Raw genomic sequence first — 15,925 nt, 5'->3', positions numbered from 1 at the left:
TTTAAAGCAAAATGGTTTACCAAGGACTTAAGGCAAAATTGCAAATTACTGAAGCTAATCTTCAGTTCCATTTTTCTTGGTACTTTGTACCTCATTACATTGTACTGTAATATTCCACTCAAGAATTGTGTAAAACTCTGAAGTTTTTAACATCTTCTAATATTCCCATGTCTTTTCTCTACTGTCCTTATTAGGAGAGCAGTCTATTAAGTAATTAATTTTTAGGTGTAATGGTAATACCCTACACAAGGGAGTTTTTTAGTATTTATTATTAAATACTTTTATTAAAACAAAGTTAATCCTGCAAATAACTCACGTGTAGAAACTAGTATTAGCAGCCTCCTCCTGACCTTGAAAGAAAAAAGTTTGCAACTTACTTTAATTCTCTAACAGTCTTTCATATGTATGGAATACAGTTATGTGAGATGAGCTGTAGAACAAGCCCTAAAACGTAAATTAATAACATTGCGAAATTGCCATTATCTTACGTGTTCAAAACAAATTAATACATAGTATATTCAATACCAGTAATTAACCAAAAAACTTTTACACTAAGTATTTTATTGTATGTGGCTGCCAGTGTATATAAAATAATTACCCTTGTGAAATAGAAATTTATGAAAATTCAGAGAGGTAGATGTTAAGGACTGACAAAAGTAGAAGTTTATATAGTATGGCACGTGTTATAGGGATAAGCTTTCATACAGGCTCCAAATTTAGTTCTCCTTTGAATATGCACTGGTTCATGAAAAATGGTTTAGAAAACCTGAAATGGAAAAGAAAAGAGTGGATTAGAGGAAAGGACCAAAACACAATAGTTTTTTCTGAAAAGTAATACATCTTCTATTACTTTGAGGGCATTCATTTGCATGTTAGCTTATACAGTGCTTTCAATTAAACCAAGCCTTTTAGGAAGCAGACATATCACAGGGTTTCAAGGGAAAAAATGAGAAATAGATCTCTGTGGCGTATAAAATAGAATTTTCTCTTAATTTTCACAACCACTCTGAAGTACAAATCACCCATGGTTTATAAAAAACAGACTTATAGATTAACTTGCCAAGATCACTGCCAAATATACTCTATATCCTAATTTTTAAAAGTTAACATAAAAATCTCTTAAATTCAGAAAAATCTGAATATCCCTAGAAAATAAGCAATAGCATTGAGGAGAGCAGTTTGATAAATTCTACTAAGGTAGAAGATGCAATCCCACTTGTATTTACTGTAGAGGCCACTTTTAGGCAAACAGGCTTGAGCCATGGAATGTAAAAAGTGCCCACATGGATCCCCTGCCTGAATACACACAGGCCCATCAGGCGATCCACATTAAAATATCCTTAGGCCCCAACTAACCAATGGGCTACTTACAACTAGACACAGTTACCAAAAGGAAGATTCCATACATCGCCATACCGCCTCATGTTCTCCCTTTAAAAACAGCCCCTACCTGCTTCCTCACTGCAGAAAGCCTCTCCTTTGCTGTCCTGCCCAAAGCTCCCCCTAAGGTGTATTCCATTCCCACTGCCTCATGGCACAAGCCTTTCTGCTGTCCTGCCTTCCCAGTCCCTTACGGTGTATGCAATAAATTTCTATCTCCTTTGTTCTGTCTTGGGTAAATTCTTTCACCTCCCTCACCATCAACTTCCACCCGATCACTGCCTCACATGTGGGGGCCCCCATTCAACTGGACAGACACCCCACTTAACATTTACCTAGATAAACCTATACATAAAGTGAAACATACATGGATGTTGACTATCGTGGTGTTTAAAGAGGGAAGAACTAGGAATAGCCTAAATGTAACTCGGCTGGGGAATGGATAAACAAACCGAGGTTTATACACACGTTGAATACTAGAGATAGAGAGCAGGTAAAACAATCTACAAGGATCAACACAAATCTCAAACATAATAGTTGGTCCTTAAAAAACAGTAACTATGTTTTAAAACTACAAAACACAAGAAACGTAGTAAAAAGTAAAAACATGGGTATACCCACTTCAGAGTAAGTTACCTATACAGAAAGGTAGAAAAAGTGTCTTTTATTTCTTTTTGAAAATTAGTAACGGGGCGCCTGGGTGGCTCAGTCGGTTAAGCGTCCGACTTCAGCTCAGGTCACGATCTCACGGTCCGTGAGTTCGAGCCCCATGTCGGGCTCTGGGCTTATGGCCCAGAGCCTGGAGCCTGCTTCCGATTCTGTGTCTCCCTCTCTCTCTGCCCCTCCCCCATTCATGCTCTGTCTCTCTCTCTCTGTCTCAAAAATAAATAAACGTTAAAAAAAAAATTAAAAAAAAAAATAAAATTAGTAAGGTAAACTATTTAATTCAGGATGGTAGATACATGGTTCTCTATACTTATTTGGAAATTTCTATTGTCTTAGAACGAGAATGTTCAAGGGGTTTAAACAGAATGGTGAAAAAAAATGTTTAACCTCAGTTAACATTTGAATTACTAGATCAGTAGAAAAACTAGAAAAAACTAGATCAGTAGAAAACAGTAGCAAATAGGCTGAGGTCTGTTTGGCAAGGGCTCAAGAGAAAGCACTCTTGGGCTCCATGTGGAAAGTTTGTTCCCAGTTAGCAAGTGTTATTAAATTTTAAATGTCATTCCTTACTGAATAATCTTACTTCTAGAAATTTATCTTAAAGAAAACAGGTAAACTATACATAGGAGTACCAAGATATTTGCCTCAGTGTAGCAATATTTAATGATGTTTAAGCTGTATTAATGATGTATAATACAGCCACTAAAAATTTCATTTACAAAGAATTTTTTTTTTAATTTTTTTTTTTTTAACGTTTATTTATTTTTGAGACAGAGAGACAGAGCATGAACGGGGGAGGGTCAGAGAGAGGGAGACACAGAATCTGAAACAGGCTCCAGGCTCTGAGCTGTCAGCACAGAGCCCGACGTGGGGCTCGAACTCACGGACCGCGAGATCATGACCCGAGCCGAAGTCGGCCGCTTAACCAACTGAGCCACCCAGGCGCCCCTACAAAGAATTTTTAATGAAATAAAGTTCAAGGGTTTTTTTTAATTTTTATTTTTGAGAGAGAGAGAGCATGAGAGGGGGAGGGGCAGAGAGAGAGAGAGAGAGAGAGAGACATAGAATCCGAAACAGGTTCCAGGCTCTAAGCTGTCAGCACAGAGTGGGGCTCAAACTCACAAGCCGTGAGATCATGACCTGAGCCGCCGAAGTCAGATGCTTAACCAACCGAGCCACCCAGGCATCCATAAAGGTTTTTTAAAAGCAGAATAAAAACTGTACATACTCACTGTCTGTAAGCCAGCATATACATTTTTTTCCCTCTTAAAAGGAAATCTAGATTAATAATGATTGTCTCTATGTCCGCTGATCATGGTCTTTGTATTTTCCTTGTATTCTAACCTATTGCTAAGTTATCTATGCTGTCTTTCTTTAAACTATATATTTTTAAAAGATGTAAATATAAAGACTCAAATATAGAATGAATCTATGTATCCTGGCCATTCAGTGTGGGCCCAGGACCACCACCATCGGTATAATCTGGGCATCTGTAAGAAATACTTCAGCCCTATGCCTGGGTGGCTCAGTTGGTTGGGCATCCGACGTCATGGTTCATGAATTCAAGCCCTGTGTCAGGCTCTATGCAGACGGCTCAGAGCCTGGAGCCTGCTTTGGATTCTGTCTCCCTCTCTCTCTGCCCTCCCTCACTTGTGTGCAGTTACTCTCAAAAATAAACATTAAAAAGAAAAAAAAAAATCCTTCAGCCCTTAGAATTCAGACCTACTGAATTTGAATTTGCATTTTAACAAGGTAATTTGCAGATACATTCAAGTTTGAGAAGAAATACGTTTTTTTTTTTTTTTTTTTAATTTTTTTTTTTCAATGTTTTTTATTTATTTTTGGGACAGAGAGAGACAGAGCATGAACAGGGGAGGGGCAGAGAGAGAGGGAGACAGAATCGGAAACAGGCTCCAGGCTCCGAGCCATCAGCCCAGAGCCTGACGCGGGGCTCGAACTCACGGACCGCGAGATCGTGACCTGGCTGAAGTCGGACGCTTAACCGACTGCGCCACCCAGGCGCCCCGAGAAGAAATACGTTTATATCCAAACATCCTTTTCTTGGCCCAAGGTGTTTAAAATCATATCCATAAACCTGTTTTATTAAACTGCCAGGATTAGTAGCTGTTATTTTACTTTGAATCTGGGTTCTTATCCTAGCTATATTATAATTTTGAGCAAGTCATTTAAATACTTATCTGCAGACTCCTACAAAATGAAACTGTTTACAGCTAGGTAAGAAGCCACGTTTCTTAACAGTATTTTATATCAAATGAAAATAAACCACTTTATAAAGTGAATACAATGGGGAACAGAGGTTTAAAAAGAATCTTTAATAAGCCATAAAAATATGAAATACCCCAAAACTGCCATGAATTAATATTGCTGAAGCAAAGAACTATTAACTATTAAATACAAACATGTTAGGCTGTTAAAAAAAAAGCTACTTCCTTATGGAAAACCTGTTACTCAAAGGTGGTTTCTGGTGTTTCAAAATCTTTACCAATCATTGTATTTACTGGAAACATGCTGACTTCCTGGATACTCCCAAATCCACAAAGCTTTAATTAGGGAGGGCACCAACTATGTAACATGGTATTTTAAGAAGCTGGCTTCCTGAACTTTGAGGAGTTAGAATGTTTGTAAAGGGTGTGTGCCATAGTCTTTTTTTTTTTTTTTAACACCATTAGTTTGGTTGCTTCTCATAGGTCAATATGAGTACACCCTCTGACTTAAGTACTGTGAATTTATAAAAGGTAGCAGCACCCTTGGATTACATATTAAATTATCCACAGCATGTTTTTTTGGTCAAATCTCTCTTGGATTAACATTATACAATTTTGCACACACTGACACTTGAAATGGAAGCTACAGAATAACATATGGATACATGCTTTAAACCAGCCCATCCTGAAATCTGAAATCTGAAATCAAATCCACTGCCTGCCACCATGAACTCTCATACACTTCATTTCTCTCTTGTTGTATCTTTACCTAAGAATAAAGAGTAAAACCTGTTATCCCCCACTACAAATGTCCACACCATGTCAGTCTATTCAACTATATCCTGAATTTCTCTTGCATTCCCAATTCCCAATTCTCTGCTATGCTGTGCTACAGCTGGTTTCTATTAGAGAAATGACATCAGAATCCAAATCAATTGGTAGTACACGTATTCAAAGTTGTCCCCATAAACACTGCAGTTTAAAAAAAAAAACAAAAAACCCTAAATATTAAAGAAACTTACCAAAGATTCGTTTTACTACAAAAAGGAACAGACTTTCTGGGGTCTGAAGGGATTTGTACTTGAGGATACTCCAGTCAGCAGGGGATCGTGTTGAGCATTCTGCAGACAGAATTGTTTCAAATCTGCAGCTGCCTGGGAAACCTGTACAAGACAAAAGGAGGGGGTAGTGGGAGGAGGTGAGAATGTTTTCAGGGAGGTTTTCTCAAATCTTTGAAATACCCGCAATAAACACTTCTCTTAACTCAAAAGAAGACATATATAAAGAGTCATACTGAGCTCATCATACTCAAAACACTGCACATACAGTGGACTAGTTTATAGTATGCTTTCTTTTGCTTGCTTATTAAAAGCATCAAATGATTTAGTACATCTGCAAAGAAAAACCCATCTGGGTAGTTTATTAAACTTCAGACGTACTCAACCTTCAGGTTACTCAACATCTTGTTTTTTACTAAAAGCAGTACACAAGATGCAAACAAAAGGTGTTAACTGTCTTGAAAGCATATATATTACTGAGAAAATGAACATCATGTTCTAAATCTGAACCACTCAGTTCATTGTTTTGGCATTATGTACCATCTGCTGTTTCATGTTACAAAACTGGACAGTTCAGTGTCATGTAACTGAAAAGCCGATAGCAAACACTGAATTATTTTAGCCACTTCACCAAGCAGCCTGCCTTTAAGCAGCAGTGTATTTGCTTAAATGTGATTTAATTTTCATATACGTATGCAATGCCACTCAAACAGCACTTAAGGAATTAGGTATCACTTAAACACCTACGATTTGTATATATTCTGATTAGGTGATACAGAATACCAGAACAGTGAACTGAACGGTTCAGATGTAGAACATGAATAAAAGATGCTCCAAATGAATACAAGATCCTAAGTCTTGAGGTTTAGGAAGATGGGAAAAACAATCATTTTATTTTCAGTTTTAACTATCCCCAAGAAGGGTGAGAGCAGGTGTCCAGTTCAGTTGGGCATTTTGAAAGGGAGGTGAAAGCATCACAAATACTCTAAGAAATCCTGCAGATTACTGCTGTAACCCAGACATTTACCTGGTAAAAGGATACATCATCCCAAGATGAATCTCAAGCCTTGAAATGTTTGTACATTATACAGCATTTTATCCACTTATACAACAGTTTATCCACAGGTTAGCAACTGTGTAAAGTAATATGTAAATACCTGTTAGCAAGTGCTACAAGTGGCCACCCTGCTTACCCACCAAGAGAAGGTGTAGCTAAAGTGGGGAGTGCAAGGTATCATTTTACGCAATCTGAAAACTTGGTTTCATTCACATTAACTAGCAATAAGGATAAAGTAAGTATCTGACAACTTTCTGCCTAAAGTGTAGGCAGGCTTCCAACTTAATTAATTCCCTTTCACAAACTTCTCAAGCACCACTATGTCCCAAATATATTTCTAGGCACTGAGAATACATAAGAATAGCCAGGTTCCTGTTATGGAGGTGACAGTTCAGGAGAAAATACAGACAAGGAGCTATCCAGAAATAGAGTGGTTAGATCTTGACCTAAGGAAAAGTGTCTCTGAGGAGGTGACATTTAAACTGACATCTCAATGACGAGATCCAGCCAAGTAACTATCAGTGGGAAACAACCACCAGTGAGAATTCCAAGCAGTGGGTGAACTGAGACAAAGGCTCTAAACTCAAACAAGCTGCTAGCCCCCAAAGCACAGTAATAATCACCATCGAGGAGACTGAAACCTTATAATCCTGGCATAATTATTAGTGCCCTCTTTCACTCTCCAAAGTGCCCTGGTTGGCAATACAATGCATGGTCACCCTACATATGGTATAGTTTGTCAAGCATTTGTGAAAATTTCTATCAACTGTGGTTAGACTGTGGTTAAACATAAAGGTTTAACAGTAAACTCGTGCTAGTTTAAAATATCACCAAAAAAAGCATCTAGCACAGAGTCATGGATAAAATAGGTGCACAAAATAAAATCAAACCAACCACACTTTGTACAACAGAGTTAAAGTTCATTTAAAGTCCCAAGGTGGAACGCCCTCCCCTCCTTGCTACATCCCTAGTATGAGATGAAATAACTCTAAAACCAAAGCCACCTGTGGTGATTTTAATGCTCCAGAACAGAAGCCTCCTGAAGAATTATGTCCAAGAGGCAGGCATCACCTGGAAGAGTCACTGGAGTGGCCGGGGTTTTCATAGTAAAACCCTCAGAGTACTTTAATCTGAGGCCTTCATCTCATTTTCTTTCGAGACAAGGAACTAAGTACCCCCAGTGAACACTTACTACTTTCAGCCAGCTTTTTTTTTTTTTTGCATCCCACTCCCATTTTTTTTCTTTCCTGGGCCACTCTAACCTGTGATAAAGGCGCACATGTGTGATAATGTAATGGTTGGTTAAGAAACATAGGATTTCAAGTTTCAGAGTTAAATCCAACCGAGACTGACCATAAATCACTGGGATGAGTTAAGAAGCTGGAGATGAGAGAAATGGATTCCAAACAGCAATGTAGTCTACAGCACTTAAAGGACAGGGCGGGGAATCCCACACCAAACTGATGGGAATTTCCCTTCCCTCCTGAGGTGACCACAACTGAGTAAGCTAGGTCCCTGACATTTCTATTTAAGGAAGTAGGTAAATGGGAGGCTATCTTACTCCATAAAACATTTCAGGGAGAAGTAAACACTTAGCCAGATGAGTACACAATCAAGTCATCTTGAAAACTGGCTGCTTCTTTCAACAGAGGGCATGATTTATATTCTTGTTTCTTTTTTTAATTACAAGAAGTGTTTCACTTGTAAGATGACCTGCATCAGAAAGAAGCCAATCCATTTAGGATTTTAAAAATCAGGAGAAACTTGGAACAGCACTTGAATGTCAGGTTGTCCTGCCAACACACACAAAGGTTTCTCCCTGCAAGGTAAATGCCCCAAGACAAGGTCAGTATTAACTAGACGGCAAAACAAGTAAGAATGGTCCACTCTGATCACTAAGGTATGCAAACCAATAGATATTTCCAAGGTCAGACACAGTAAACTGCCAACTAAGTATGAAATGCACGCTTTGTATGAGGTTGTACACAACACACCAGTGGTAACCTTAGGCACCGGGGACGTTTCGAAAACAAACATGCTTCTTTAACTTACAGTTTGCGTTTGCAAAAATTCGTTTTCAAGTCTGTGTTCGGTGGATAAGAGGAGCTGGCAAGGAGTGGGTTTGGGAAAGTTCCGACATGCAAATAGGTTCTGTTCTGAATTAAAAGCCAGGTAAAACTCTGTCCAGTGAAAATAAAGGGTGGAGTCTGGTAAACTAAGGACTAGAAGGGTGCGGACGGCGCTCGGAGGAGCAGCTGTTGCCCAAGCCAGCCGCGGAGTCACGGCGGAGGGAGGGAGAGAGAAGGGCCACCGGAATGCGGAAAGCCGTGGTTCAGCCCCGGGGCCAGCCTGCCTTGGAAAGTCCTGGCGCGGAAAGGCGCACTAACCGACCCCCGAACAACAGCGCCGATCCGCGTCGCTACTTCTCTAAAGCTGGCCCTCCCGGATCGGGTCGTCGCCGCCGAGCGCGCGTCCTCCCCAGAGGAAACAGGAGCGGGACGAAAGTGCCGCTCGCCCCAGCCACCTCGGCCGCCCGATCCCATCCGCCGCCGCCCTCCCCTCCCCCTCGTCCGCCCGCCCGCCCCCGCACACCTTCACGCGGTTGAGCCCGGCTTCCAGCCGGAGCTGTTGAACCACTTTCTTCATAGCGGCGACGCTGGAGGAACCCGACATGGCGCTCGCGAGAGCCGGGCAGATTCGTCGTTGCGGGAATCGGTCCGGTAGAGGGTCCGCGGGGTCTGACGGCGGGGCAGCGCGGCGGGGGGCGGGGCTCCGAACTTTGTCTCTTAAGTTTCCGGTTCTTTGCCCAGCGGCTCCACCCGCGGCGCGCATGCGTGTCCTCCACGGCCCTCAGTTCCAGCTCCTCTCCCCACGCAGGAGCGGAGCCGGAGGGAGGGGAAGAAGGGAGTGAGAAGGGGAGGAGCGCGCTTTGGGCAGAGGAGCGGCGGGACGCCAGCGAGACCCGTCGCCCATCTTCCTCTCCCGAGAGGCCGACTTAGGAGAGGTAAAGAAAAAGCTCCTCATTAGCCGCCAAGACTCGAGGGGAACCTGAAAAGGACTGGTTAGGAAAGGCGGGTGCTTGAAGGAGTTTATAAAAGGCCTGCTGGACAGGTGACAAAGAGGTTCCAGTTTTCCTGTTGGCCTTGGCGGCAGAGGTTGTGGGAAGAGAAGGGCCCAGCCGAGGAGTAGGAGCCTGAAGTAGCCGGCGCGAGTTACGGACACCCCGTCTCCTTAGAGACGCGTCTCTGAAACGCTACCCGAGTTTGTGGGGCGGCCGGTCTTCAGACAGTTTCCGGCCCTCAGACCCCCCCCTGAGGCCCAAAGCTCTCTTTAGAGCTCGGAGGTCGCCGTAACTGACCGAGGGAAGGGGGGAGCAGGGGTGCTGGTTCGCTAGGGGAAAGCGCGTCTTCTCAGGATTCGGCTTCTCTCGCCTATCTCTTGGTTTTCTCGAAGAGGTGGTGAAGAAGCCAAAGTACTTGCAGAAGATTACACCCGTCTCATCTTGTTTTCCACTTCACTTGGGGAATTAACGCTTATTATACCTTAAAAAATAAAACAACTTTTTGTGCTTCCGGAAAGTTTGTTTTGCATTTCAGTGGTAACTTATTACCTGCTGCTTGAAATTGACCTTCAGAGGAGTTGCTGGAGAGACAAACAGTAGTATCTAATCAAGCAAAATAGGCTCAGCCAATGAATGTCTCACCCATGGAAACTTATTTGTTATGTCACAGCGCTTAGGATAAGTGTTTCCTATTCAACGATTAAAGTACATCAAGGAGCCTGGGTGGCGCAGTCGGTTAAGCGTCCGACTTCAGCCAGGTCACGATCTCGCGGTCCGTGAGTTCGAGCCCCGCGTCAGGCTCTGGGCCGACGGCTCGGAGCCTGGAGCCTGTTTCCGATTCTGTGTCTCCCTCTCTCTGCCCCTCCCCCGTTCATGCTCTGTGTGTCTCTCTCTGTCCCAAAAATAAATCAAAAACGTTGAAAAAAAAAATTTTAAGTACATCAAGGAATACACTACTGTTTTCTTTCTATAAACGTGAATAATCACTGAGACATTTCAGATTTTTTGTGTAGTGAGAAAATCCACATATAATTTGCTCTAATTGACAAATAAAACATTATTTACTAAACAGTTTGAATCACTTTACAAAAATGTACAGGGTGCTTTAGTAGTTTATTTAATTCACACAATAGATGTAATAACTAGGGTTAAAAACCAAGGTTTAAATTCTGGCTCTACCACTTACCTTGGTATTCTCCACCACCACCCCTCCCCACCCCCTCCTGCAAGCCAAAGCCATTTAAACTTTGCTGAGCCACTGTTTCCCCATTTCATAATGAAGTAATAAATCTATCCAGAATTTTTAAAATTTAATTGAAGTATAATTGACACACAATGTTACATTAGTTTCAGGTGTAGAACAGTGATTTGACAACTCTATTCATTATGCTATGCTCACCACAAGTGTGGCTGCTGTCACCATACAATGCTATCACAGTACCGTTGACTCTATTCCTCGCTGTACCTTTTATCCCAGAGACTTACTCATTCCATAGGTGGAATCTTGTACCTACTATTACCCTTCGTCCATTGTGCCCATCCCCCCACCCTCCTTCCTTCTGGCAACCGTAAGTTCTCTGTATATGAGTTTCTTTCCGGTTTTGTTTGTTCCTTCATTTATTTTTTCGATTTCACCTATAAGTGAAATCATACTGTATTTGTCACTCTTTGATGTATTTCACATAGCATAATATTCTTTAGGCCCATCCGTGTTGCAAAGGGCAAGGTCTCATTCTTTTTTATAGAGGAGTAATATTACATTACTGAATGATATTCTGCATGTTCATTTTTTTTATAACTTTTTAGTGTTATTTATTTTTGAGAGAGAGAGAGAGAAATGGAGTGTGAGCAGAGGAGGGACAGAGACAGAGAGGGGGAGACACAGAATCCGAAGCAGGCTCCAGGCTCTGAGCGGTTAGCACAGAGCCTGGCGCGGGGCTCGAACTCACAAACCGTGAGATCATGACCTGAGCCGAAGTTGGATGCTTAACCGACTGAGCCACTCAGGTGCCCCTACATATTCTTTATACATTCATCCATTGATGAATACTTGGGTTGCTTCCATACCTTGGCTGTTGTAAATATTGCTGCAGTAAACATAGAGGTGCATATATCTTTTCAAATTAGTGTTTTCATTTTCTGCAGCTAAATATCAGGTAGCAGAATTACTAGATGGTATAGTGTTTCTATTTTTAATTTTTGAAGAACCTGCATACTGTTTTCCACAATGCCTGCACCAATTTACATTCCCACCAACAGTGCAGGAGAGTTCCTTTTTCTTCACTTCCTTGCCAACACTTTTATTTCTTGTGTTTTTGAAACTAGCCATTCTGAGGGGTGTGAAGTGATCTCCTTGTGGTTTTGATTTGCATTTCCTTGGTGATTATTGATTTTGAGGATCTTTTTATATGTCTGTTGGCCATCTGTGTGTTGTCTTTAAAAAAAAATGGGAGTTCAGGTCCTCTGCCCATTTTTTAATCAGATTGTTTTTTGGTTATTGAAGTATGATTAACATACAATGTTATATTAGTTTCAGGTGTATAACATAATGATTCAACAGCTTTATACATTACTCAGTGCTCATCACAATCAGCATACTCACCATCTCTCACCAAACAATATTATCACAATATTATTGGCTATATTCTTATGTTGTACTTTTTGTTTCCATGACTTATTTTATCACTGGAAGTTTGTACCTCTTAATTCCCTTTATTTCACTCATCGCCCTACTGTCCTCTGGCAACCATCAGTTTCTTCTTTGTATTTAAGGGTCTGGTGTTTTGCTCATTCATTTGTTTTTTAGGTTCCACATGTAAGTGAAATCATATGGTGATTGTCTCTCTCTGTCTGACTTATTTCACTTAGCCTAATACCTTCTAGTTCCATTCATGTTGTTGCAAAGGGCAAGACTACATTCTTCTTTATGGCTGAGTAGTATTCAATTGTTTATATAAACCACCTCTTTATCCATTCATCTGTCAATGAACAGTTGGGTTGCTTCCATATCTTGGCTATTATAAAATAATACTGCAATAAACATAGGGATGCATATATTTTTTGAATTCATGTTTTTGTTTTCTTTGAGCAAATACCCAGTAGTGGAATTACTGAATCATATGGTATTTCTGTTTTTAATTTTTGAGGAACCTGCATAGTGCTTTCCACAGTGGTTGCACCAACTTACATTCCTACCAACAGTGAATGAGGGATTCTTTTTCTCCACATCCTTGCCAACACTTGTTCGTGTCTTTTTGATTCTAGCCATTTATATATGTGTAAGGTAATAAATATCTCATTGTGGTTTTGATTTGCATTTCCCTGATGATTAGTGATGTTGAGCATCTTTTCATGTGTCTGTTGGACATCTATATGTCTTTTTTGGAAAAATGTCTATTCAGATCATCTGCCCATATTTTAATTTGATTATTTGTGGGTTTGGTGTAAAGTTGTAGGAGTTCTTTATATATTTTGCATATTAACTCCTTGTCAGATATGTCAATTACAAAAAAAAAAAAAAAAAAGAAATCTTCTCCCATACAGTAGGTTGTCTTTTCATTTTGTTGATGGTTCTTCTGCTGTGCAAAAGTTTTTTATTTTGGTGCAGTCTTAATAGTTGTGGTTTTTTAAATAATTTTTATTTTTTTTATTTTTTTTTGTTTTTTTTAACGTTTATTTATTTTTGAGACAGAGAGAGACAGAGCATGAATGGGGGAGGGTCAGAGAGAGAGGGAGACACAGAATCTGAAACAGGCTCCAGGCTCTGAGCATTCAGCACAGACCCTGACGCGGGGCTCGAACTCACAGACCGCGAGATCATGACCTGAGCTGAAGTCGGACGCTTAACCGCCTGAGCCACCCAGGCGCCCCTTTTAAATAATTTTTTTTTAAAGTTTATTTATTAAATTTAAGAGAGAGAGAGTAAGCATGAACAGCGGAAGGGCAGAGAGAGAGGGAAAGAGAGAATCCCAGGCAGGCTCTGCACTGTCAGCACAGAGCCCTGATGTGGGGTTCAAACTCTCAAAACCTCAAGATTATGACCTGAGCCAAAATCAAGAGTCAAGATGCTTAAGCAACTGAGCTACCCAGGTGCCCCAGAGCTTTTTGATTACCAACTGAATTTTGTTACTAGTAATCAGCCTGTTCAGATTTTTTATTTCTTTCTGATTCAATCTTGGAAGATTGTATGTTTTTCTATGAATTTATTCTAGGTTGTCCAATTTGTTGGCATATAATTTCTCATAGCAGCCTCTTATAATTCATTGTATTTTTGTAATGAAGCTTGTTATTTCTCTTTCATTTCTGATTTTATTGAGGCCTCTCCCTTTTTTTCTTGATGAATCTGGCTACAGGTTTATTAATTTTGTGTATCTTTTCGGAGGACTCACTGTTAGTTTCACTGATTTTTTTTTTTTTCTTCTGTTTCATTTATTTCTGTTCTGATAGGATTTCCTTTCTTCTCTGGTTCCTTTAGGTGTAAGGTTAGATTGTTTGAGATTTTTCTTGTTTCTCAAGGCAGACCTATATCATTATAAACTTCCCTCTTAGAACTACTTTTGATACATCCCCAAAATTTTGAACCATGGTGTTTCCATTTTTATTTATCTCTTGGTTTTGATTTCCTATTTGATTTATGACTTATTGGTTGTTTAGTAACATGTTTTCAAATCTCCACATTTGTATTTTTTCCTTTTTTTTTTTTTGTAATGATTTCTAGTTTCACATTCTTGTGTTCAGAAAAGATGCTTGATTTTATTTCAGTCTTCTTAAATTTATTGAGACTTGTTTAGTGGCCTAACATGATCAATCCTAGAGAATGTTCCATATGCACTTGAAAAGAATGTATATTCTGCTGTTTGGGGATGGAGTGTTCTGTATATATCTGTTAAGTTCATATGGTCTAATGCATAATTCAAAGCCAGTCTCTGTGTTGATATTCTGTCTGGATGATCTATCCATTGATGTAAGTGCGGTGTTGTTAAAGTTCCCTACTATGATCATATAACTGTCAATTTCTGCCTTTGTGTCTGTTCATATTCTTTTATATATATAGGTACTCCTATATTAGGTGCACAGATATTTACAATTGTTATATACTTTTGTTGTATTAATCACTTTATCATTACATAATGCCCTTCTTTGTCTCTTGTTACAGTCTTTGTTTAAAGTCTATTTTGTCTGATATAAGTATTTCTACCCTAGCTTTTTTTTTTCCCACTTCATTTGTGTGAATATCTTTTTCTATCCCTTTACTTTCAGTTTGTGTCTTTAGGTATGAAGTGAGTTTCTTGTAGGCAGCATTTGGAGGGTTTTTTTTTGTTTTTTTGTTTTGTTTTTTTGTTTTTTTTTTATATGCGTTTTGTCACGCTGTGTCTTACCTGGAGCATTTAGTCCATTTACATTTGAAGTAATTATTGATAGGTATGTACTTACTATAATTTTCTTCATTGTTTTCTGGTTGTTTTTATTGTTCTCTATTCCTTTCTTCTCTTGATCTCTTCCCTTGTGATGACTTTCTTTAATGTTCTCCTTTGTCTTTATATTTGTGTATCTGTTACAGGCTTTTGGTTTGTGGTTATGAAATTCATATACAACATCCTAAGTATATAGCAGTCTATGATAAGTGGATGGCTGCTTAAGCTTGAACACATTTTAGAAGCATGACATTTTTACTCTTTCCCCCTTCACATTTTATGTATATGATATCACATTTTTCACCTTTTTATTTTGTGACTTCCTTAACTACTTTTTTTTTTTACATATAATTGATTTTACCACTTTTGATGTTTAACCTTCATACTAGCTTTGTAAGTGAATGATTGACTACCTTTACTATATGTTTGCTTTTATTAGTGAAATTATATCCTTTTATAATTTTCTTCTAGTTATGGCCTTTTCCACTTAAAGAAGTCCCTTTAACTTTTCTTGTAAGGTTAGTGGTGATGAACTCCTTTAATTTTTGTTTGGGAGACTCTATCTTTCCTTCAACTGTGAATGATAACCTTGCTGGATATAGTATTTTTGGTTGTATTTTTTTTTCCTTTTAGTGCTTTGAATATATCATGCCACTCCCTCTGGCCTGCAAAGTTTCTGCTGAAAAATCAGGTGATAGATAGCCTTATGGGGTTTTCCTTGTATGTAACTAGTTGTTTTTCTCTTGTTATATTTGAAAGTCTCAATCTTTATAGTTTTTGATGTTTTAATTATTAGGGGTTTGATGTGGACCTTTTTGGGTTTATCTTATTTGGGATTCTCTCTCTGCTTCCTGGGCCTACTTCTCTGTTTTCTTACCCAGGTCGAGGAAGTTTTCAGCTATTATTTATTCAAATAAATTTTCTGCCCCTTTCTCTTCTCTTTCTGGGATTACTACACTGCAAATGTTCGTATGTTTGATATTGTCCCAGAATTCTCTTAAGATTTCCTCATTTTTAAGAATTCTGTTCTCTTGTGGCGCCTGGGTGGCTCAGTCAGTTAAGCG

The 15,925-nt window shown here is 39.5% G+C and overlaps 2 protein-coding genes and 1 long non-coding RNA gene across 3 annotated transcripts in view; 2 read left to right on the top strand and 1 right to left on the bottom strand.

The window, feature by feature from the left end:
- Nucleotides 1-541: 541 nt before the first annotated feature.
- Nucleotides 542-9,186, bottom strand: GNG5 (G protein subunit gamma 5). Its single transcript, XM_058716798.1, has 3 exons — nt 8,979-9,186; nt 5,294-5,434; nt 542-766 (listed from the first exon to the last, which is right to left on the bottom strand). The coding sequence occupies exons 1-2, from the start codon at nt 9,057-9,059 to the stop codon at nt 5,309-5,311; spliced, it is 207 nt and encodes a 68-aa protein (XP_058572781.1). The 5' UTR covers nt 9,060-9,186; the 3' UTR covers nt 542-766; nt 5,294-5,308.
- A 92-nt stretch (nt 9,187-9,278) lies between these two features.
- On the top strand, nt 9,279-9,964 carry LOC131504473 (uncharacterized). The gene is made up of 2 exons (XR_009258006.1): nt 9,279-9,390; nt 9,840-9,964. It is a non-coding gene; the product is annotated as an uncharacterized LOC131504473 (long non-coding RNA).
- A 1,350-nt stretch (nt 9,965-11,314) lies between these two features.
- Nucleotides 11,315-15,925, top strand: part of SPATA1 (spermatogenesis associated 1) — a 62,308-nt gene continuing 57,697 nt past the window's right edge. The window contains 1 exon segment of the mRNA XM_058716789.1: nt 11,315-12,730. The gene's annotated coding sequence lies outside the window, so the exon portion shown is untranslated.

The sequence above is a fragment of the Neofelis nebulosa genome, chromosome 2, assembly GCF_028018385.1.
Source record: "Neofelis nebulosa isolate mNeoNeb1 chromosome 2, mNeoNeb1.pri, whole genome shotgun sequence".
NCBI classification, from domain to species: domain Eukaryota; kingdom Metazoa; phylum Chordata; class Mammalia; order Carnivora; family Felidae; genus Neofelis; species Neofelis nebulosa.
Note: the sequence above shows the minus strand (reverse complement) of the source record. Positions and strands in the feature narration are given on the sequence as shown.